The sequence below is a fragment of the Panthera uncia genome, unplaced genomic scaffold (genome assembly GCF_023721935.1).
Source record: "Panthera uncia isolate 11264 unplaced genomic scaffold, Puncia_PCG_1.0 HiC_scaffold_742, whole genome shotgun sequence".
Taxonomy (NCBI): domain Eukaryota; kingdom Metazoa; phylum Chordata; class Mammalia; order Carnivora; family Felidae; genus Panthera; species Panthera uncia.
The window spans coordinates 1-26103 of record NW_026059916.1 but is presented as its reverse complement, the minus strand read 5'-3'; the positions used below and the strand labels follow the sequence as shown (position 1 = coordinate 26103).

The 26103-nt window shown below is 34.8% G+C and overlaps 1 protein-coding gene across 1 annotated transcript; it reads right to left on the bottom strand.

Moving 5' to 3' along the window:
• LOC125918394 (GPI inositol-deacylase-like) lies at positions 1-25869 on the bottom strand. The gene is made up of 9 exons (XM_049624395.1): positions 18565-25869; positions 15164-15321; positions 11967-12019; positions 11094-11160; positions 7498-7603; positions 6765-6820; positions 5281-5364; positions 1155-1201; positions 1-766 (listed from the first exon to the last, which is right to left on the bottom strand). The coding sequence occupies exons 1-9, from the start codon at positions 18689-18691 to the stop codon at positions 667-669; spliced, it is 798 nt and encodes a 265-aa protein (XP_049480352.1). The 5' UTR covers positions 18692-25869; the 3' UTR covers positions 1-666.
• Between the last annotated feature and the right edge of the window lie 234 nt (positions 25870-26103).

Here is a 26103-nt window from a genome sequence, read left to right as displayed (position 1 = left end):
ATGGAGTACTAGATAAAGTAGAGTTATCCAAGTGCTTGATCACAAAGTGATGTTGAAGTTGATCTGGAAAATTACTTTGCACCTCTTTAAGATGCTCACTTCCCTACTGTAAGTCCTCTCCAAAACTCAAACTACTACTCAGCTTCTATTTTAAGATAGACCATTCCAAACATACTCTCAAATTCAATTTTAAAAATTTATCTAGCTCTTGGTATGATGCTATAATATACAAATTTAATTTTATTAATTTTTTTTTATTATTTATTTTTGAGGGGGAGAAACAGAGAGAGAGAGACAGAGTGCAAGTGGGGGAGGGGCAGACACAGAATCTGAAGCAGGCTCCAGGCTCTGAGCTGTCAGCACAGAGCCAGGCGAGGGGCTAAAACCCACAAACCGTGAGATCATGACCTAAGCCGAAGTCAGATGCTTAACCCAGACGCTTAACTGACTGAGCAACCCAGGCATCCCTAAATTTTATTTAGAAAAGTGTTAACTTACAGTTTTTACCTCTGAAAGTAAAAAAAAAAAAATTAATGTTATTCTCCATTAAATATATTACCAGAGAAAATATTTCTAAAATTTATGTTAGCAAATCTCAAGTTTACTTAATACTTAGATGAATTCATAGAAGACCATACTCTAAAATGCCTATAGACGCAAGTCTTTTTAGTATTTTTTTCCACTGGATATTAAAATTCTAAAGCCATAATTTACCTTAATTGTTGGCAGCAGTTCAGCTTTCCACGATAAATCAATCCCTTGCCGGCTTTGAAATGAATATGAAAATATAATTAAAGAACAAATATATTAAAATACTATAATTTATAAATAAGCTTCAGAGGAAAAAGAAACCAGCTACAGACCTATCATTGAAAGTTCTAACGAAGTTAAGTCCAGTAAATCTAATCCAATATACTCTTATCTATAAAGACTTTAGGATACAAAAAAAAATGTTTTTCCTAGCAACTAACTATTTCAATGTTTGCAAATATTATTGGTGTTAACTTCCTTTCTTTTTCATTTTAAAATCAATACTACAATTTAGTATAGCAGCAAAATGAGTTTAATAATGTATGAAGCTATTCTAAAAAGTGCGGTATGATTTGTATTATTTATATTGAGAAAAATGAACAATCAAGGTTCAAAAGACTTACCACATAGAAGTGCTGTTTATGCAGCCAAATATCCAACTATTTGTATCCTGTTGATTAATAACACAAAGCACATAAAATATTATAGAAAATAATTATATAAAATAGTCAGCTTTAACATTTTACTGTTATGTTATAGGGTTAGTAGGCACAATGGAAACATAAAATAGCAACTTGTTATTGAGAAACATTTCCAAGCAGTTGTCAAAAGTCATATAGGTCAAGGGTAGGCAAAGACGTCTGATGTCAACATAGATAGGTAAGCAAATAACCTAGAACAGCAGTAAGAGAAAGAGTGACCTCTGAACAGCATATTGCCTAAGTAATTCTAATTTTTGAACCAACACTTCCAGAGTTCAGAAACGTCCATACTTTAATTAGGTAGTTACATAGTAAGTAACCTACATTTTAAGTAAAAACAGAAGAATGATCACCTAGAAGTGGACTTTTTTTTTTTTTTTAATTTTTTAAATGTTTATTTATTTTTGAGAGAGACAGTGACAGAATGCAAGTGGGATAGGGACAGAGAGAGAGGGAGACAGAATCCGAAGCAGGCTCCAGGCTCTGAGCTGTCAGCACAGAGCCCAACACGGGGCTTGAACTCACAGACCGCGAGATCATGACCTGAGCCGAAGTCGGCTGCTCAACCGACTGAGCCACCCAGGTGCCCCCAAGGTGGACTTTTATAAAAATAGAAAAAAAAATAAATAAATAAATCCAGAGCCAAGTAATTAAAAATAGCAATTATTCTAAGTATAGCTTGTTAGTTTATTGTTGGGTACTTATTTGATTATCATGCAAAACTTCTATGTAATTGAGAATGTGTTTGGGTTGAAGCACAACTGCAAGGGCTCAAAACAAAAGCTAGTTATTACTTTATCTGGGTAGCAGGGGAATGCTGCGGAGATGGTAGTGATAGTTTAACAATATTACGTTATTTATCTTCAGTAGTTTAAAAGCAGTAGGACTAAAAGACCAAAGGAAGTAGTAAGAGCAATGTTCCAAGATGTGATGATCCAACTACTGAAATCCTACACCAAGGTGTAAGAGGATAAAAAACACTGCTCAGATAGCTACATAAAATTTGCTTTAGTAAACAGAGAGGACAATGAAAAAGAAATTAATCCCTTCATTCAACCAGTATTTACAAAGTCCATTCTAGAACCATGGAATTATGCTAAGCCTCCAAGGAAAATGATAAATGAGACAGACACCATCTCTGCCCTCATGGGGCTTAAATACAATTTCAAGACATTTTCCAAGAATACAGAAAAGAAAGCTGAAAGGAAACAAAAAACAATGTGGTATTTGTCTGCTCTCCACTGCAGGCAAAATACTTACCAAACTTCTGTATCAGGTGCCTGTGTTTCCCAGAATAACGTAATATTAAAAAAAAAAAAAAAAAAAAATCTGCATAGCTTAGACAAGAAAAGTCCAGCAAGCTCTAAAGATCCAACCCACTTTTGTAATGGGTTTTTTCAGGGAGCCTATCCTAAGATAACCCTTAATATGAAAGTTGCTAATATTCCACACTATTTACACTTCAGTGTATAGTGAATTCTGACTTATTTATTAACAAATTGAAAAAGTATTATTCAAGCCCATCCTAAAACACCATGTTGATATAATCTATAAGGTGTCAAAAGAACAATTTCAGGTCATCTAGTAAGCATCCCTAACTCAACTAATTATAAAAATTATATTAAAAATCTTAGAAAAAGTCACTCAAAAAATGCCAACTAATTCCTAAGGTATACAGAAAATGCTACTTGATCATAAAATTTATAGATCTAAAAAGAAATACATCTACAGTAAAAAACAATGCTCTCAATGGCTGCTAAAACTGTTAGGTAAAAAATTGATTAGGAAATTTATAAAAGATATATCATGCTGATACCACCCTAGTCCACTGATAAGTCTTTAGGTCACTAAAGTGGGACAACCAGATATTATAGATCTTCTAATAAGTACACAGTTCTACTTATAAAACATTCTTGCCACAAAAAATGATAATTAATCAAAAATCAAAGTTCTCACACAGAGCCTGCTTTGGATCCTCTGTCTCCCTCTCTCTACCATGCTCACGCTCTCTCTCTCTCTCTCAAAAATAAATACACATTGAAAAAAAAATGATACCATAAGAATACAGTCAGCTAGGGTACCTGGGTGGCTTAGTTGGTTGAGTGTCAGACTCCTGATTTCAGCTCATGATCTCATGGTTCTGGAGACTGAGCCCTTGAGTTGGGGGGGGGGGGGGGGGGGAGTCTCTCTCTTTCCCTCTCTCTCTGCCCCACCCCCACTTGGCTCTCTCAAAATAAATAAATAAACTTTAAAAAAAAAGAATACAATCAGCTAAACCCAGAATATGGGAATTCTGTAGAACATATAACCCACTTTTTTAAAAAAAGGGGGGGGGGGGGGGGAGTAAAGAGGAGCTGTTATAAAAGAGACTTAGGATCCATGAATCAAATGCAACATGTGTACTTTTTAGATTCTGATTCAAATAAACCGATGTAGAATTAATTGAATGAGAAGAAAATTCAACATGGACTGGGTATCACATGATATTAAGGCATTAATAATTAATTTTATTGGATGAAAATGGTATTATAGTAACATGCACAATTCTTATCTGTTAGAAAAACATATTGAAGTATTTAACGATGAAATGATAAAATGCCTAGAATTTGCTTTAAACATGGTTCAGTCAAAAAAAAAAGTGAGGAAAGTATAAACAAGAATGGCAGTGTTGTTAAAGCTATGTGATGATTATGTGAGATTTCATTATCATATTCTACTTTTATATGATTGAAAGAAAACTTCTATAATACAAATTGAAAATATTTTAAAAATTCACTACTATCCTAATTAATACCCATGGACCTTAATTACAGAAAAGAAATCCTCCAATAAGTCAAATGGATAATTTGAACTTTGGCAAGGATTTTTCTCAATGTAATACTAACACTGTAATTTGGAATTTAAGTATTAAGTGAGTTTGGATATTTTAAGACAGCAGTCTAAGGGCTAGATTCTCCTAAGATAAACTGCCCATACAGATTTTAGGCTAAGAGATGCTAGTCTCTGTGAGAGACACAAAACTCTGGTCATCCCACTAAAATTAGTTTTCATTAGCATCTAGCCCATAATGCTTGCCTATAATCTTTTCTAAAGATTTTACAAAATATCAAATGGCAGTATTTACCAAGAAAGTGACACATGAGATTCTAGTTCCAAATAATACAAACAATCCAACAAAAGGGAGAAGAGGAAATAAATTATGAAAAATGCATAGACAAAGTGAAGAATCCTGGGAAATGAAAAAAAAAAAAAAAAAACTTTTTTCAAAAAAAGAGGGAAAAGAACCCAAATTGGGAAACAAGTTCCCGAAAGTATGCTGATAATTACTTAAATATTCCTAATATAACAAAGGCATGCTATAGCATTTAACATATTTTTTATAATGTCTAACATAGTAGGTACTCATTAAAAATAAGAAAAATAATCATTTTGTTAACTCTTTGTCTAGGTAACACTGTAACAAAGTTATTATTTTAGAAAATGTTTGGTATAAAAAACCCTGCAATTTTAGTGTGGTAGCCAATGGAAAAACAGTATTTACTTCATACAGAACAGCTTTGCTTAAATATATCTGTGAATTTTAAAATTAAAGGAGATTGGGGGGGTGGGAGGGAGGGGAGGGTGGGTGATGGGTATTGAGGAGGGCACCTTTTGGGATGAGCACTGGGTGTTGTATGGAAACCATTTTGACAATAAATTTCATATATTAAAAAAAATAATAAAATAAAATAAAATATTTTATTCAATTCAAAAAAAAAAAAAATTAAAGGAGATTGAACTGAATTCCTACATCCTAAATACAGTGAAAGTAAGGCAGAAAAACAATGTGAAAGACCTAAACTAGAACCAAGAGTATAATTTCGTAGTAAATTATCAGTGAAAGGAACAATGATTAGTATTTTTTAATCAAAACTCCGTTCCAGACAAATATTTTTCAACTTATTAGATTTGATTAATAGCTCATAGCTAGAGGATATCTATTAGATATTAGTCAAATCTTTAAAAACCTAACTTTTTAAATTTACATAAGATGTGCCAATCATCTTACCAGCATGGTGCTCTGACAATATACATGAGTGTAGATTTTTCTATGATTTGCAAGAGGAAATGTAAAATATATCTTATCAGATTCCTAAAAAACAAAAAAGGGAAAACATAATAAAACTATTAAGAGAGTAGATAAATTCATCATTCAAATATCCAGATAAAGCAATGAGTAATTATTCTAGTTTTATCATTCTTGGTATTGTTAAGAACCAATATTCTAGGAGTGGGAAGATGTAAGACAGATATAAGACAGGGGTATCAAGTACCCTGTAGTCCCGAATTTTTCCTGGAAATATTGTTTGGGTTGAGGTTTTGGCCTTATGATCAAGATAAAATACATTTCTTAACTCTGTCCACTGAAAAGGCCTAGAAATGCTAACCCACTAGCCATAAACATCTCTAGTGCCTAAATTATGGTTTTTAGACACCAAATAATATTAAGAGCTCCTTAGAGAAAAAGCTGATTCAAAGTACGCGGCAGGAAACGTGCAAAATGAGCTCAAATATCTTCTCATACTAGATAGGGAATAAACTATCAAAGACAACTAAAGAAAAGCTTTACCAAAAAGATTCAGAAGCCTAACTTGAAATGCCTTCCACTGGTCAAAGACAGAACGACTTTAATAGTTTAGATGGAAGTGCAAACATGTTTGAAGTATGAGTTCATAATAATACTAGAAGAAAAAGTCCCCCAAACCATTTATGATTACTGATGGAGGAGGCTTGTGAGCCAACTAGCTATTCTGAAAACCAGTAAATATAAGACCCAAAGATACAGGCAATTTTAATTTTTTCCTTTTGTGATTATGTTCCACTTCTGATAAATTTAGATGAGAAATTTCCCAATACAGTGCTCCACTTAATAAAGAAAAAATAATCAAATTAGAGTGCCACCATTTTTGCATCCCCCTAAATGAATTAATGACTCTAGGCATTCTTCATCAATAGCTGCTAACATCACAAAAAAAGAGTAGCCAAAACAAAAGCTGACTCTGATCAAGCAACTGAATCTGATCCACAAACTAAGTCACCAGAAGAGTAGACAAAGGAATATATAAATGGCATGCAATGAGGAATATAAGGGAATGCATATAAGGGAATGCAATCAGCAAAATCAAGACTGTGAAACTCCAGAGGACGAATGACTTGTTTTTTCAACAAATAAGCTGCAAGGAAAGAATGGGGTAGAGGAAGTATGAGAGATTAAAAGAGGAATAAGAGACATATCAACAAATGACAATAAGTGGACACTTGTACTCTCATTTAAACAAACTGAGAAAAAATTTGACAATTATGATAAAAGTGGATAACTGTGGATATGGATAGTGGATAACACTAACTAGATATTAAGGAATTTTCATTAAATTGTTTTAAGGTGGGAAAATGATATATAGTTATCTTTTTAAAAGAGTCTTTAACTTTTAAAGATAAATAGTAAAATGTTTTTGAGAAAAAGTAAAAAAAATCCATTGATGGTATACTTACATTATAAGCCACATAGGTCCATTTGGACACTTTTACTGGAACCCACATAGATGTCCCTAAGGTAAAGGAAATTAATTTTGAAACATTAAACAATTTCTTTTACTGAATGCTCATGAAATATACTTCTTTTTTTGAACTACTTCTCAATTACAGCAGGATTTGAAAAATAGGGTTTCCTGAACAATGGCTATTTTAAAATAAAAAATCCAGTAAGATGTTATCTATATGCTCATTAGTAACTAGCATTCACATCAAGGAAAGCATCTTAAATTTATCTGGTGTCTTTAACTCTAAGAAAGTATCAATAAAAAGGAAATAAATTATTTCATTTTCCAAACTGAGTATGACAGGTAATATGTTAACAGCAAAAGATATGCTGTTACACTAAAAGAAGACTGAAAAATGACTGATACTGAAAACCTAAGTAAAGATTAATTATTTTATGGGACTGTCAGGAGAATAGAGACATTTAACTCTATCTTCAAGTTTTTTCTACTTGTCATGTTATTTTGAGGACAAAATTTTTATCAGCCACATCTTATAAATCGTTTTTCTACTCTTCCCTTCCTTAACCAAGAACCTCATCAGAAACTATCACAGAAAAATTAATAAGATATAACAGAATTACAGTACCTGAAATACCAAAGTTTCAAAGACTTTGTCTGCTAATAATAAATTTACCTAAAAATAATCAAAACTTGATTTAAAATAAAAACATGTTATTACCACCAACCTGTTAAGTCAGAAATTATTGCTGGATTTTCCTCAAAGTGTTTTGCTGGATGTCTTATAAAGTGGTGATTCAAAACTGACAATTTCTTCTTGGGATTTTGAGTTATCTAGAAAGAAGGATACATTCTGCATCTTTTTGTATCCATTGTGATAGTTCGACAAAACTTTGCTTCAAATAATAACAATAAGAACCAAGAGTTATTTACTCTGGGTCAGGCACTGTTCTAAGTACTTAATATGTTATTAACTCATTTAAGCATCGCAAGAGCTCTAGGAGATAATAACCTTTACATTTGCATTTTTACAAAGAAACCAAAAGCAGGCAGAAATTAAGGAACTTGCCCAAGGTCACATTCCTATTCAGAGTCTGGGTCAGGATTCAAACCCAGGCAGTCTGGCTCCAGAACCCATGACATTAATCATTACGCAACAGTACCTCTTAAGTAACAGTTAAGAATAAAATATACAAAGGTGTATAGAGTCAGATGAGAACTTAAGAGATCCACCCTACTAGTGACTCCAACACACTGATTCCAAACTCAGGCCAGTGCCAATCCCACAACAAATAATTCACTGGTCATTAGAGAAAATATGAATTGCCAACTGCACTTCCTTAGAAACTACTTTCCTCTACTTTGTCCTACTTACTTTCATTGTGTCTAAATGTCCTTTCTTTCATGAATGAAAATGAGAGAAAATAGGATTTTTTTTATTGCCTGTTTTAAAATACCATAGCACAGTAAATATCTACAACTTTATACCAGTTTCTCCCTTAAAGAAAAAAAAAGTACTGGGTATAAAATCCATTTAGAATCTACCACTATTTAATTCTCTAATTTAAGCACTGAGGCTCTGACAGGTAAGCGATTTTCTCAGTAACATAGTGAGAGGATGAAAAAGAAACGACAGTGAGGACCCATGTCTAGTAAATCTTTTCAATCCCTTAGGAAGTCACCTTTTGCTTGAACATTTATTTCTAACTTGCTCTTGTGGAAGCTAGTACAACCCGATTTCAACAATTCTTATGGAGAATGGTCTGCCAAATCTGACTCCTTGTTACTTTGCTATATGAAGTTAGAGGCCAGCCCTTCAAGAAACTGAAGACCAATAAAACATTTTACAGATTAAACAATTTCAAAAAAAAAAAAAACAAAAAACACATCAACTATTTTTCACAGAATTATTTCAAACCCTCACCACCCTGACTGCCTTCCCTGGATAAACTCAAGTTTGTTAATGTCCTCCTTATGATACAATATATAAAATAGAATATAGTTCTTCAGATATCATATAACTACAATAGAGGACACTGAAATTTTATCTTCATTGATGCAAACTCAAGACTTTAATCAACTCAATCTAATATAAAACTAATTCTGACTTTTTTTTTTTTTTAAGCAGCCACATCTGTTTGCAAACATTAAAAGTAATAGGTCTTTTTGCCAAAAATTTTAGTTAAGACAGGACTCTCCCATCCTTACTCACTCTGGGGAATCCATCCATTCATAAGTTTTTAGCTATGTCTTTTATTTTTTTTAATTTTTTTAATGTTTATTTATTTTTGAGAGAGAGACAGAAAGAGACAGGGTGTGAGCCGAGGAGGGGCAGAGACAGAGGGAGACACAGAATACAAAGCAAGCTCCAGGCTCTGAGCTGTCAGCACAGAGCCCAACATGGGGCTCGAACTCCCAGACTGTGAGATCATGGCTTGAGCTAAATTAGGATGCTTAACAGACTGAGCCACCCAAGCGCACCTGAGCTAGGTCTTTTATGATAACCATCAGAAATTATTCTCTAATTCTGATTTCTTCGTACCACATGTTTGGAACTAAAGAAAGGTAGCAATCATATCCTAACTTTTTAATTGTCTAATATTTAGTCCCGTCTATTATATATAGTGAGTTTGTGAAATAGAACTCAGTTTCAAATTTTGATTCTTAGCAATATTAGTTATCAAAAATTTCTCATTTGTCTCTTAAAAATGTGTCTGTAAAATACTTATCTATCCAGAATTATAACATATTACATACTAGTATTAAAATTTTCTCATCTCAGGACTTAATGGAAAACAAGATTTATTAAACTTAGTTTTATGCAGTGTGTCAACTATACTTCAATTAAAAAATAGATCTATGCACAATTTTTAAGGATTAAACCTGTCTATTAATGTCCTTCATGGGCTGAAATGGTTTTTTTCCCTAAGACTATCAAATGTCATTCCAAATACAACCTGGTCTTGCAATTTCAAGGGATTCTATTATTATATCTAGTTGCACTCTCTCAAACAAACTAAAAGACACTGACCATAGTTAAGACTCACAATTAAAACAAGGTTGAAAAGTAAAAAATGTTTACATTCCATGACCAATTCAGTGTTAATACTATAAAGCTGATTTACTTTAATAAATATACTAACTTGAATATGGTATTTTGTGGCTTAAAATGTAGTAAAACACAACAATCTGGGTCTCCCTTTTTGGGGGGGTCCCTCTTTTATTGCATTCTTCAGGAGAGAGGTAAGCATCTCATCTACTAGTAGTTCTGCAGCTTTCTGAAGGGTTAAGGAAAAAACACAAACGCTACCCCCCCACTTCCAACAGAGAAAGCAAAAGAGCAAAGTTCTAAACACAATAAGGAAAGCATTACCTAGAGATCTATTGATAAAGAGCCACACATACTAGTCTCTCAAAGAATTGGAGCCTTCAAGAGAAAGAATCCAAAAATATCTGAGCTGAATACTTTGTCATAATGAAGAAAACTACCTAATACACAAGGAACTTCTTCTCCAAAAGGAGAAGCCACAACCATAGTTCTCAAAACATGTTTCTATAAAACAGTGAAAGACTCCAAGATGACCTGAGGTTAAAAAAAGAGCTGCTTAAGATGAAAAACAGCAGTATGTTCCCAATTCACAGAAAAATATGTAAGTTCATTCCCTGAATTTTGCTGGAATCCTTGGTGCCCACTACTATATATCTGCTGGCAGACAAGAAAGAGATGAAAGAGCAATACTATAAAGGGCACTAGGACTTCCAGGTGTCCTGCTAATTGAACAACTTGGCAAATCACTAGCCTAGAGAGTTTATAAGTGAAATCTCATTACAGAAAAGATTCAACTTCTAGAAGTACATAATTTAAGTTTTGGGTTATTCAATGAATTCAATGATAGGAATAACTTCTCTTATCAGAAAGGTAAAGATGCTTTTTAAAAAAAATTTAAACAAAAATGTCTAGTAAGATAGATCATAAAGTCTACAACATATTACTAAGAAAAAAAAAGATAACCTTGTAATAAGTATTTTCCTTCAAGTTAAAAGGATATATATCAAATTTTAAATGAGTAAAGGTGAAGAATTAGGGGGAAGATTTAAAGTATCCTTTCACTTTTTCATTTTCACTGCATTCAATTAATTATTCATAGTGATCAAAGTATTATCAGATACAAATAAAGATATTTCTATTTTGAAACTAATTAGTTATATAACATAAGGCGTCTACTTTTATGAAAGTAAAAAAAAAAAAATGTATTAAATCCTTCCCTGCTGTAACAAAAGCTTTTACTTTACTGAAGTAATATTTAATTTTAAAAATACATACTTGTTTAGTATCAGCATCAATAAGATCAAAGAATGCTCGAATTGTAGTCAATTGCAATTGCTTACACCTAAAGAATAAAGTTACAAATGAAATGTTCTTTAAAAGTATACTTTTGATACAAACATGCACAATTCTATTATTTAATGAAATATCTGGGTTTCCTTTACTGCTCTAAACTCTAAAAGTATTTAACAAATCATTATTATTAAGTATATATCTTAAAGTTGAAACATAAAAATAAAGCAAATTAAATCTTCCTGGATGTTTGACAGTGGAACTATCAGGGTCCTTCTGTTTTCCCTGAGTCTCCTTGTCTACCCCAGCTATAGACAATATCTGCCCCATCTTTCTATGCCTAAACTGTTGTGCTTCTTTCAGACACCATAGACTACACAGCCAGAGGAAAGTGAAAAAAGAATCTTTAAGCCAAATCATATAGAGAGAAGATAACTAGGGTCTACATATTTCTTACTCATAATCTATTTATATAAAGGATAAATCTAACTCCTACTTGGCTTTCCATGTACTATTCTAGAATAGTCAATCCTACATTAATCAAGTTCCTGAGTTTGGTGACTGGCCAAGAGCTCAGTGGTCTTATCGCAAATACCTTTAATTTTGCTGAACTATGACAAACTCGAAAATTTTGATATTTGAGTCTAGCTTGAGACTGATGCTATTGGTTCTTCAAGAAATGATTTTACAGGCTGCCAAAGGAACCTTGGTCATACTGAGACAAAAACCAAGGTTAGAGTTCTAGGTACTTTAGTCAATCTTTCTCCCATATCATTATTTGTGAATAAAGTTCTAATCAATGCACTGATGAGAAAAAAGGAGCACCACAAATCACCAAAATAAGTTATATTAACTTACCACACAATGGAGAGGTGGTCTGTTGAGACCCAGGTCTTAGGCACTGCTGAACTCTAAAAGGACAGGAAAAAAAAATCCAACTTAAGAAAAGCACATTTGTTATTCTCCAAAAGGTTTGAAATTCCCAGAAGCTAATATTTAGAAACACGTAACATTAGTTTCACTACTTTATGATGCATAGACATATTTAAATGATGCATTATTATAAAAGGTGATCCAAAAATATTAAGGTAGTCCCTGCATAAAATCATTGTCATTACTCCTTAGTCAAGCTTAAATTACCCTTTAAAAATTATTTAAGTATCCACAGATTCCTTACTGAAGTTTAATGTCTAACTCTATTACTCTATTAAGAGGCTGTTTATGATTCTTTAATAAATCACAATTATTTTAGTAATTGTAGTTCTGACTATCCTTTGATAAAGTCTAAGATGTTACTTTTTAATCAGGTGTGCTTAAGAAATACCCAGACCTGGGGAGATTTTTCAAAATTAACATGCCTGACCACAATTCCAAAACTATTAAATCAGACTCTTACAAGTAGGGCCCAAGGTTACTTATTTTGAAAAAAATCCCTAGATTAGGATATGTATTACTAGTTAGAGACAGAATAGCAAAAGGCTCCTAAAAAATATAACTATTTGAAGAAAACTTCCTGACAATGGCACAGTACCCCCTTCAAGAACTAGACTCCTTTTCATACCAGGTAATGACTTCCTTCCCTGTGAATAGCATCTTACATACAATGGGGAAACATTAAGTAAATCTGATTATTATTTTTCACAGTGTCTCTCTTTGCATTCAAGAAAGGGTTGTTTACTGTTAGCCTGGGTCCCTTAATGGGACTCCTTCAAAAACCATCCACCAACTTAAATACATATTTAGGACAGGTATAGGAGTAAAATGTAAACTTGTATAGTGTTTAAGTGCTAGTTCTGTGTGAGTGTATATCACAGCATTTCAGCCTACTTTACTAATACAATCGAGGTCTCTAACTTAATTTTTCTAGTTCCAATGGATGTAAATATCAATTAACTATTCTTGAGATAATCATTAAAAAATTGTTACTTCTTAAGAATTGTTTTTTAAAGTAAACATACATGCAGATATATAAAAGACTATAAACTATTTAGGGGCTAAAATACTAAATAAAATTCTGACAATAACCAGCTTTGAGAAAATTCCATTTAGAGACAAAATATTTTCATCAGAGATACAGAATTACAAGCTCCTCAAACAACAAATTATCAATGCATCAGAAAAGAGGGACACGGACACACACACACACTTAAAGAAACCAAAGTTCTTTAAAAGATAAGCTGGAGGAAAGGACACCAATAGAGCATCATGCCCCAACCAAGTCTAGGAAATAAGACATCCAATTATATATATATTTGTGTTTTACTAAAGAGTTGATATTTCATGTTTTGAGGACTTCAAGCAAATATCTGCCCAAAATATTCAACACCAAATAACAAGATTCATACTAATAATGAGGTCTGAGAGATTTTCCAATTTAGTTGCAAAGCTATTATATGGTTATATCACAACTCCTCCAGTAATAAAAAAATGGTGGGTAATTGCAGAATGGCTTAATAATTTTTGTTTTATGTGTGGCAAGTATTCAGTAATACTTGTTCAATAAATGAACAGTAACCTAAGGTGGGGCAATAGATGAACTGAGCAAGGGAGTTATGTATGAAGAAAACAACCATGAAACAAAGCACCATCTCTTAAAAAGCAAAAAGAACTCTATGGATTTTTTTAGAAATTAAGTTATATGGGGCACCTAGGTGGCTCAGTCAATTAGGTGTCTGACTCTTGATTTTAGCTCAGATCATGAATTCAAGGTTCATGAGTTTGAGCCCTGCATTGGGCTCTACACTAACAGCACTGAGGCTACTTGGGATTCTCTCTCCCTCTCTCTGCCCCAACCCCGAGTGCACTCTCTCACTCTCTCAAAATAAATAAACTTAAAAAAATTATTTTATTATTTTTTTTTAACGTTTATTTATTTTTGAGACAGAGAGAGACAGAGCATGAATGGGGGAGGGTCAGAGAGAGGGAGACACAGAATCCGAAACAGGCTCCAGGCTCCGAGCTGTCAGCACAGAGCCCGACACGGGGCTTGAACTCACGGACCGTGAGATCATGACCTGAGCCGAAGTCGGCCGCTCAACCAACTGAGCCACCCAGGCGCCCCAAAAAAATTATTTAAAAAAAGAAATTAAGTTATATTTGGAAATGATGTGTAGTATACACATGTATACATACTACATACAATATCTACACACTGTGTAGGGTTAAAAAGTTAAGATGATAACTGAAAACTTCAAGGTAAAAAATATAAGAAATAATATAAATCCTAAAAGAAAACTTGAACTCACTTTACAGAGGCTATGTATCCCAGTTAAAGACCAAATACTTGATGTCCTAGCAGGGGAGAATAATTAGCAAATTAATCAATCAGGGTTCTGTTATACTATCAAAGCTACTTTTTTAATTTTAAAATTGGTAAACCTTAGAGCGCCTGAGTGGCTCAGTCAGTTATGCATCTGACTTCAGCTCAGGTCATGATCTCACAGTTCATGGGTTCAGGCCCCGCATAAGGCTCTGTGCTGACAGCTCAGAGCCTGGATCCTGTTTCAGATTCTGTGTTTCCCTCTCTCTCTGCCCCTCCCCTACTCACACTGTCTCTCTCTCTCAAAAATAAACGTTAAAAAAAATAATAAAAATAATAAAATTGGTAAACCTTTATTCAAGTTCAACACTCGTAAGTATGTGATATGCTTGATATTCGACTTCCATTATAAATAGCACACCACTCAGATGTAACAAGGGGCCCTTGGACTTCAGTCCATAAATTCTTATGGTTAAAACTCATCAATGAGTAGATACTTATTTTGAACAAGGAACAATTATTCTTACAAGTCACCTTCATAAATAAGTCATTTTCACAAGCTTTCTAAGGTCCTTTTCACTTTCTGTGGACATAAGCACTATGCCTCTGCCTTCCCAACATATTCATTTTTTCATATTCTGTCTCTCACACACAAACGTGCACACACACACACACACACACACACACAGAACTACACCAACTCAGTAGTCATTTTCAAGCAAGTACATATTTTTCCTTTCATACCCCATTGTATCCATCCTGTTACTATTTCAGTAGAATCGTAAAAAAAGATTACCACAACAGATAAGGCACTGGTATGATGGCTTAATTTTGGAAGAAAAGTCAGTCCTGAACGAACTTGGTAATCCCGGAATCCTCCAGCTACAGAAAGTGTGGTTAAATTTATGTGTCTAGCATTTAGAATCCAATAGTTGTTTACAGTCATATAAAAATCTGGTAGGAAATAAAGACACATATTAAAAATTAGTAGTCATTCCCTGCAACAATAAAGTATCTATGATACTAGTATTAAACTGAATTTCTGTTTAAGCTATACTGAATTGCCTACAAACAATGTTATTCACATTTCTCATTTTTGAGTAGTCAGTATCTTTATACATGGTCTATTTTCCCATTAAATCAGAGTACAAATACTAAGAGTTACTAAAGGTCTCAGTAAAGAAAAAAGATACTCAAACTTCTTTAGTTTTGTCAAGTCCATACACAAACAGGTCTCTACATCCCACAAAGATGCTGCTAGACCATAAGCCACACAGTGTAATAAGGAGAAACCCCTAAGATTCTACCAAAGATAAAGTTCACTATGCTAAAAAAATTGTAGATCTTCCTAATCATGGCAGTATGAGAGCTTAGCAGCTCTCTACTGTGGCCAGTTACCACTATACAAAGTACTATTTAAGTGATTAAAATACAATCAGGACAACAACAATCATTTTAGTCGTGAGACTCGATGCTGCTATGGAAAACTCTAAGGGTTAAGAAGGTTCTACTCAGGGTGCTCCTGGGTGGCTCAGTTGGTTGAGTGTGTGACTCTTAATTTTGGCTCAGGTCATGATCTCACGGTTTGTGAGACTGAAGCTCACATCGGGGTCCGTGCTGACAAGGTGGAGCCTGCTTGGGATTCTCTCTCCCCCTCTCTCTCTCTCTGCCCCTCCCCTACTCCCTACTTGTGTGTCCTCTTTCCCTCTCCTCTCTCTCAAAATAAATAAATAAACTTAAAACAAAAAAAAAGTAAGTAACTCATTTAGTGTAAGTAACAAGTAGCTCAAAGGGAAGAATCTGCAATTTTTCCACTTTATCTATGGAAGATGAAAACAATACAGTGTCAAAGATTTGAGGCCAGGGCAGGGGAGTTCTCCTTTCCTTTCTGATTATCAGAACTTAATGTGTTTTTACCCTGGCATTTGATCCTATTGAGGGCTTCAAACATTTTGGAACAGCAAACTTCTCCCATTAAAGATCTCAGCAATATTTAATTAGAATATGACTAAGCAGACCCATTCCTAACATCTGCAGGTCCTAGGACAAGAGGACCAAGGAACACATGCTATATGTCTATATATGTCTAAATATTTAACAGTAAAAATTCCAGCTAACAAACTGTTAAATCAATTATCTCTGCCTATCTTGACAAATATACATCTTCCAAATAACCTGGAAGACCAAGTTCAAATAACAAGTTCTAGGACATCTCAGAGATGGACACTAGATGATGACAGCATAGGAAGAGCAGATCTCTAACCCATCACTGTACTATCCTCTCTTCCCATCTCAATTTCATCCTGCATTACAAGGATGAAGGATACCCAAGCTCTATTTGTACCTCATGCAGAGCCATCCCTTAGCCACAACTCAAGTTTATATACCTGCCCTCAGAACAGATCCAGGTAAGAGGCCCACACAGGCCATGGAAAAGCCTGGAGGCGGAGTTACCTGGATCATGGTCCAAAAGTAAAGGCACAGCTGCAAACAGGGAAGCTGCTTGACCTATATACTCCTCGCCTTGTGGTGAATGGCAGTGCCAGGGCAGGGACCCCTAAAGTGCAGAGCCCAGTGCACAGCTTCCATTCCCCTATTGAAGGGCAGTATTTCCATCAAGTATAAACAGGGAATGCACTTCTGGAGGTTATATGGGTCTCCTAAAAACCTCCTAAAAAATCCGCCACACCTAGAACTTCTGTTTTTTCATTCTAATTTTGGCTTAATGAAATATGAAATAAATACAGAATAAGAAAGAGGGTTGCTAATTACTGGAAAGGCACCTAACATTAAGAATTACTTTCAGCCTGAACCTTTCAGAGACAGATCATCAGTAGCCTTCAAAAACAGTAAAATTGGACTCTTTTGAAAGCTCTTTCCTCAAAGAGTTTTTTAAGATGTATTCTGAGTAATTCTAACTTAACATACATGGCTCATCGACATAAAATGTAATAAAAAAGTTCTCAATTGTGATGACAAGTATTATGACTAGTCTATGCCTTTGAATCTTTTTCTAAACCTATAGGTCATTTGTAATTATTAGAATTAATAAAGCAAATTTAAGCAACTTCATTAAAACTAAAAATTTATACTGAAAGATTTCTATAAGCAAAGTTTTAAATGTAATAAGGGAAAAAATTAAACTTCACTGTAGGTACTGTTGCACCAGATATTCCAGCAAATAAATTACCCCTTGGCAATATTATGTTAAAATGGGTACTTTGGTTTGGAGTCACTAAGGTATATTTCTCATTTTTATCACAATTAAGATAATGCAAATTTCGATAAGGTAAGAAGTGGTATAAATTTACTGCTCAGGAAAAAGAATTCTTTTTCAAAGACTTTCTTCTGTCATATAACATTTCAATAAACAGTGAAGATAACACTTTTTTAAAAAATATTTATTTATTTACCTTGAGAGAGAAAGCATGAGTGGGGGAGAGGTAGAGAAAGAGAGAGAGAGAATCCTAAGCAGGCCCCATGCCCAGCACAGAGCTGGACACAGGGCTTGATCTCCTGACTGTGAGATCATAACCTTAGCCGAAATCAAGAGTCAGATTCTCAACCAACTGAGCCATCCAGGCACCCCAATACTAGACTTTTCTTTGAACATGCAGATAATAATGGTACCTATCTCACAGGACTGCTCTAAGTCTCAAGTGAAATAATAATACATCATGTAAAGTCCTTAATACAACACCCAAAATATAGCAAAGTATAGTAATAAGTATTAGGAATTCTATCGCAAATTCTAAATTTGTTTAAAAATTTATTTAAAATTTACATGGTGACCTATTTATTTTAAAACAAGGCATTTCTACTGTTTTACTTAAAATATAAGCTTATTTTGAATAGAATACTGTAAGAGTTAACAAAACACAGGAAGTTTAACAAACATACTTTAAGAGACAGAGTCATCTCCAAGAGTAACTAAACTGAAGCCCAAGTGTCTAGGGATTATAAGATACGTGTTCTCCACAGTAAGATGCTACTGACAGAGAAAACAAAAATTCCAATTATTAGCCTAAGCTGAAAGTCACAAAGAAAGATGCTCAGAAATGGAGGTGTTAATTTGAAACTGAGCTGCTTCACACATGGATAAATCTACAGCACACTCTAAAGAAAGTAAGAGCAAGGATTTGTTTAATCCTAAACAATAATGAGGAGGTCAGTTAGTGTTTATCTAATAGTACTTACCTGTTATGAAACGATCCAATGGCAACACAGGAGCAACATGAGGTGTAGCTTGTGTAATAAGAAGATTTATCAGATCTTGTTTAAAATTTTTCAATGTAAGCAATGCTCTTGCAACAAGGCCACCCATAGAGTGACCAATTATTGCCACACTTTTTGGAGCAAATTCTTGACCCTATTAAAAAAAAAAAAAAATCACCAAGGCATAATGAAGGCTTATCATAACAAAAATTCCAAATACTTACCTCTCTATATGAGCAATTTTATAGAAAAATAGAAAATTAAACTACTTACATAAACTTGCATAAGATACAGAAATATATTTTCATTTACTTATAACTGGTATATGCTACCATTTTGTATCCTGCCTAATATTTTTAACGGCTATGCTTTGGTTTTCTGAACCAAAATCAGAACTCTTCATCTACCATATCATGTCTTACCATTTGTTACATTGGATGTAAAAGGTGTAATTATATTTGGTTTATTCCAAAATATTAGATTTTAGATCATTTATTTGAAACTGAAAACATCACAAAAATTCAGAACAATTATGGTTGCCATAACAATATGATACCTCATCATATTGATATATCTTATCAAGTTACTTCTCTATTGTGCACTTGGGTTGAAAAAGAAACCAGCATTCCAAAATATTTATTCACTGACAATTACATATTTTATTTTTAAAATAAGCATTGCTTTTACAAAAATCTTTTGTCTCCATATAGTATCCTTAGTTTCACTGCCAAACTTTTGCTTATCACTCTCCACACTAATCCTTCATCTATGCCTTCTCTCATAACTATGAATAAATTGGGCTTTTTACAGAAAAGAATTAACACAGTAAGCCTGAGACTGTTATCCTTATAATGGACTGCATATAAGTTGATTCTGGGATACAGTCTGGAACCTTAGATTCCTGGATTTTCCCATAATTTCCTAAATGGAAGAATGGCTCACTATGCTGAAACTGTTTTGCAAATAATACAGTTTATACTGCACACCTGCTGTCCTTCTGGTTGGGATTTTAGTACACGCTAGGCACAGGGTCTTTACATGGCCAGCCCCCAGTAAATACTATGGGCACTGAACTTCTCATGAGCTTCTCTCACAGACAACACTTCACACATCACAATTCATTGCTGTATGAATTAAATGGATCCAGTGTTACTCCCCTTTAAGGACATTTGGAGGCTTGTACCTGGCTTCCTCTGGACTTCACCCCATGCACCTTTTCTTTATTGATTTTGCTTTGTATCCTTTCATTGTAATAAATCATAACCATGAGTACAAGTACATGCTGAATCCTATGAATCCTTCTGGACAATTATCAAGCCTGGGGATGGTCTTGGTGATTCCCAACACAGAGCTGATCTTAAAAAAAAGCCAAACTCTCCATTTGTGCTCTGAAACCCATCCCCTTCTGCCTTCTCAAGTACATCACTCCAGCAATTCTACTCACTTTTTTCTTGCATTGTTGTTTCTCGCTCTCTACCAGATCATTCTTGCTAGTATAAAAATATATTATTCTCCCTTAAAAAATAAAAACAACTCTTTTGACACCAACTTTACCCCTAGTGAGCACATCTTTCTCCACATCTCTATAGTGTAACTCACTAAAATCAACTGCCTATACAGTACTTGCTGTCTCCAATTTCTCAACTTCCATACACTCTTACACCCACTCCAATCACACTTTCACTTCAACACTCCTCCAAAATTATCAAGTCACCAAGGAATCTAATGGCCAATTCTCAATCCTCATCTTATATGAACTATCAACAGGATTTGACATAGATCACTTCTTCCTCTTTGAAATGATTTGTTCGGATTCCTTGACAACATATTATCCTGGTTCTCCTCTTACCTCACTGGCTACTTCTTTTTAGTCTCCTGCTGTTTCCTTCTCATCTCCCCCATGTTTTGTTTTTTTTTTTAATGTTTACTTTATTTTTGAGAGAGAGACAGAGACAGAGTGTGAGCAGGAAAGGGGCAGAGAGAGGGAGACACAGAATCCAAAGCAGGCTCCAGGCTCCTAGCTGTCAGCACAGAGCCCAGAACAGGACTTGAACTCATGAACAGATCATTACCTGAGCTAAAGTCAGATGCTTAACCAACCCAGGCACCCCACCCCCCATCTCAATAAGGTAGTGACTCAGGCCTCAGTCCTTAGGTCTCTTCTTTCATATCTTGACTCCATAGTGATCTCATCCAATCTCATGGCTTTAAATACATCCATATACTGGCAAGCTTCAAGTTATTATCTCCAGACTGGACCTCTTTCTCTTGAACTCTAAACTTAAAATCCAATCGCATCCTAACTATACTTGGGGATATCTAACATGCACCTTAAATCAAACCTGTCTGAAACTAAATTATTAATCTCCTCCAAATATATTCTTCTTACATTTTCCCCCATCTTAGATAACAGCATTTCAATCCTTCTAGTTGTTCAGCCAAAAACTCTGGGTCATTCTCAACTCTTTTTGTTTCACACTGCCCCTCCATATCTGATCTGCCAGCAAATCTTGTTTCCTTCAAGATTTATACCAATCTATTTCTTATCACCTCCAATGTTACCAACTTGATTTAAGCCACCATTATTCATGCCTGAATTACTGCAATGAGCCCCTAACTGGTCTCTTTACTTCTCTCACATCCCTTCATTTATCCTTGAAACCATCCACAGAATAATATCATTAAAACCTAAATCAGGACATGTCACTCCTTTGCTCAAAAATCTCAGCAGTGTCTTTCCCTATCATTTCAAATAAAAGGTAATATTCTTAAAATTGCCTACAAGGCTCTATCATTTGTCTCCCCCTGCCAAATTTTCCTTTATTAACTTATTATATCTACTCCAGCCATACCAGTCTCCCTGTTTTTCTTCTAATACAGCTCACATGTGCTGGCCTCATATATTTTACTTGTTTCCTCTATCTGAAATACTTTCCTCCTAAATACCCTCATGCCCTCTAATTTATAATAAACTGTCTGCTTCTCAATAGAGATCTTTGCTGGGGACCCTTATTTGTAATTGTAGTCCTCTACCCTTTGCTCCCTATGTCCCCTTCCTGTTTTATTTTACTTTTTGGCATTTATCACTCTGTAAGATAGTATATATTTTTATTATTTATGTTTATTATCTGCCTCTCCTGACTAGAACATAAGGTCCATGAGGGCTTGGATTTCTGTTTTATTCACTGCTATAACTGCATGTAGATTCAGGTGCTGAATAAATGAGGTGTCCTCCATGTGTAATGTCCTCTCACTTTCTCACACTCAAATCCTGTCCATTCAACAAAATTCAGTTGTCTCGAACTCCTACAGTACCTGGTTGTAAAACGAATCTTATGTTCTAAAAGCCTCAATTTAAAAGCGAGTTTATTAGCTCTATTATAAATTTAATGTGTAGTCATTAGGGAAAATATGAAAACAAAAATACAGAAGGGAAAAACTACCTAGCATAGCACATTAAAGATACACTTATTTATTGTGAATGACATTTATGGAGATAAATCTCATTCTGTAAAAACATATTTATCTTACCCAATATATATCAAATACTTAAAAGGTCCTGCACCTAATTTCGCTTGTCTCCTCCTACATTATCCAGTACAGATTTAAGTTTAAAAAACACTTGCTATTGAAGTAACTTTAAAATGCTGGCTAACGCAAAGAACCATGAAGTCTAAATTTCATTCTCAAGATGCATAAGAATATCATACTGCTTGAATTTTACTATAGCTATATAGTTAAGTCTTCAAATTAGGCAGTGCAAGTTCTCCAATATTGTTCTTTTTCAAGACAGTTTGGCTTTTTTGGGTACTTTGCATTTCCACATAAGTTTCTAAATTTTTACAAAAACACCTCCTGGTATTTTCATTTGTATTGCATTAACTCTACTGCTTAATTTGGAGAGAATTTATCTCTTAATTTTAAGTCTTCTAATCCTTAAAGTTGGTTCATTTATTTGGATTCCTTTCCCTCAGCAAGTTTTACAGTTTGCAGTGTACAGATATTGTATATCTCTCATTAAATTTATCCATAAGAATTGTATTTTTATATTATTGAAAATGCACTTCAAAATTTCCCCTTCCATTTGTTGTGATTTTTGAATACTGACCATTTGCCCTGAGAAATTGTTAAATTCACTCATGAATTATAATTCTCTGTAAATTCCTTTAAATGTTTCTGTATATTTGTATCATCTTTAAATGTTTCTGTATATTTGTATCATCTTGTGATCACATCTTATTTATCTCATCCAATAAACACCTTTATCAGATACAGAAATAGTTCTTAACCTAATAGCTTGTTTCCTCCTGTAATGCATAATACTTAATTTCCTTGGGTTGAGAAAGTTTGCATCTGTTCCTAATGCACTGAATTTTGTGGGTTTTCCTTAAATCATGAATGGGTACTGAATGTAACCAAATGATTTTCTTCATCTATTAAGATGATCCTATGGTGAATTACACTGATTGATACTTAAATATTAAACCAACTTTGCATTCTTGGGATAAATCCTATCTAGTCATATTATAGTTTAAAATATTGCTGGATTTGATAGCCTAATTTTTTGTTGAGAATCTTACATCTATGTTCATGAGGAATACTCTCTATTTTTTTTCCAAACAGTATTAATGTCTGATTTTGATAAGGTTTGCATGTTTCTTAAAATGAACTATAAGTATTATCTCTTCCTCTATTTTCTCAGCTTGTATGAGATGGGATTATTTCTTTCTTAAATGTGTCATGGATTTTACCACTGAAGTCATTTAACTCTAGGGTTTTCTTGGCAGTAAGATTGTTAGTTACAAATATAAAAAATGTTAAACATATAGGGCTAGTCAGAGATTCTTTCTCTTGTGTCTGTTTTGTAATTTGTTTCAAGAGATTTGAGAATTTCAACCAAGTTGTCAAATTTATTGGTGTAATGTTGTTCATAATAATCCTTTAATAGCTTCTTACTATCTGTAGGCTCTGTAGAGATGTCCCTTCTTTCATTCCCAGTATTGTTAATTTGTATTCTTTTTTTTCATCAGTCTAGATAAGGGTTTACCAATTCTTAGATCTCTTAGAAGAATGAGCCATTGGTATAATTTTTCCCCCTTTGTCTATTTTCTGTTTCCTTGATTTCTACTCCCTATTGTTTCCTTCCTTTTACTTTGAGTTTTACTTTGTTCTTTCTATAGTTTAAGTTGAAAGGTTGGATCACTGTTTTTAAACCTTGTTCTTTTCTAACATAAGCATTTAAGACTACAGTATTTCTTCTAACCACTACTTTAATTTTATAAATTCTGATGTGTTTTCATTTTAATTAGGCTCAAAACATCTTCAAATTTCACCTGTTAGTTTCTTTTTGACCTGAGTTGTCTAGAAGTAATCTCTAAATATTTGCTGACTTTCCAGATATGTTTTTGTTAATTTTAAATTTAATTCTGCTATGTTCAGAAAATATACCCTGTATGATTTGAATCCTTTGAAATTTATGTTGACTTATTTCATGGCCTAGCATATGAAATTTTTTGTAAATGTTCCTTTTGCATTTAAAGAGAACATAGCTAGTGGGGGAGCTAAGATGACAGCATAGTAGGAGGACCTTAAGCTTGTCTCGTCCCTCGAATACAACTAGATAACTATCAAATCATTCCGAATACCCAAGAAATCGACCTGAGGACTGACAGAACAAACTGCACAATAGAGGGAGAAATGAAGCCACATTGAGGAAGGAAGAAAGATAGGAAGTACAGAAACATGGTTTGGGGGAGAAAGCAATTGCTGGTGCTACAGAGAGAAGGGAGCCCTGGTCCTGGAGCAAGGCAAGAGAGGGTGGAGCATACAGGGATACACACAAGGAGAACACTGGAGCCACTGGCTGAGAAAACGAGAGGGGCTGATTTTCATGAGTTTTGCAAGTTAGCAGGGCTCAAAGACCAGAGTTTTAAAGGTCTGCAGGCTTGGCTGGGAGAGACCCCTGAAAGCACTGCCATAAACCTGGAAAGAAGGCAAACAACCCCAGGGTAGAAGACACGATCTACAGATCACTTAAGGCACAGGGGGAGAAACTATTCGTTCTTCTAGGAGTGCATCCGTGGGAGGGGGTATTCAGAGAGATGCCTCTCTGGGGACAAAACAGCTGGCAGGTGCCATTTCCTTCCCCTGCCCCTCATATAGGCACAGAGACACCTGCTAAGGGCAGCTAAATCAGACACTGGCTGTTTAGCCTGCTTTGCTCCTAATCCCATATCCCTGTGCTCTGTGCACAACTGCCCTTCTAAGTCAAACCTGTACCTATCCCAGCACAGTGAAACTCTACCTCAAAAGACCAGCACAGGCCCCTGCCACAGCACATCCCTGAAGTCTGATGTTTCAAAAGTCAGCAGGCTTGGCTGGGATAGATCCCAAAGTGCACTGCACTTGTCTAGGCAGGCAAGCAACCCGAGACAGACAGCATGAAAAACATCTGGGAAAAACAAGGGGAAATTGTTTGTCCTTGAGAGTGCTTCCCTGAGAGCACAGCAAGTGCAGGAGAGGGGTCTCCAGGGACAAAGGAGCTGGCTGGTACCATTTCCCTTTCCCTCCCCCCACTTAGCATAAGCACAGAACAACCTATAGTAAACAGCACAGCACCAACTCTGGCTGCCTAACCTGCTTACACCAACACCCGCCCGGTACCAGCAGAGTGGGCCCATTCCCCAAAGATCAGCACAAACCCGACACATATGAGGTCTACCAACCAGAGAGTTCTGCAAGGCTTCAGTACTTGTGGAAGTAGTATCAGGTCTGATTCAATAAACAGATCAGAACACACCTAGTTAAAACTTACCACACTCTGGCCAAGGTCCAAAAACTGCCCACTGCAAGCAAGGAGAGCCTCTGTAGACCACTGGCCTGAAGGATAGAGCAGCCAAAACACAGCAGCAGTATGCAGGCAGCACACACCAGAAACATTCCCTGAAGCGCCAGGCCCTGCACACTAAATGACCTCTCCCCCATAAAGCCATTACTCTCACGAGCAGGAAAAACAACAGGCTTTTCCAACACAGAGAAGACCGAGACTTAGACAAAATGCCAAGATGGAGGAAATCATACCAAAGAAAACAAGAAAAGATCGCATGGTCAGAGATCTAATCAAAACAGACATAAGTAGTATGCCTGATGGAGACCTTAAAGTAATGATCATAAGGACATTCACTGGCTTAAGAAAAGCATAGAAAACATCAGAGTGACCCTGGCTGCTAAGATAAAAGAATTAAAAAAACAATCAGAAGTGAAAACGGCAATAACTGAAATTTGAAACAGACTGGATAATACTAATCCACAAGAATAGAAGCAGAGGAATGAATAAGTGATATAGAAGACAGAATAACAGAAAATAATGAAGCTGAACAAAAGAGAGAAAGAATTATGGATCACAAGAATAGACTTCAGGAACTCCATTACTCCATTAAATGTAGTAACATTTGTATCATAGGAGTTCCAGAAGGAGAGAGAGAGAGAGAGAGAGAGAGAGAGAGAGAGAGAGAGAGAGAG

Coding starts and splice junctions, on each gene's coding strand:
- LOC125918394 (XM_049624395.1), bottom strand. CDS start 18,691: ATGGGTGGCCTTGTTGCAAGAGCATTGCTTACATTGAAAAATTTTAAA. Junction 12,020..15,163: donor CCAGTGCCTTATCTGTTGTG/GTAATCTTTTTT, acceptor CTGTCCTTTTAG/AGTTCAGCAGTGCCTAAGAC. Junction 7,604..11,093: donor TTGATGCTGATACTAAACAA/GTATGTATTTTT, acceptor CCTTCTTTCTAG/ATAACTCAAAATCCCAAGAA.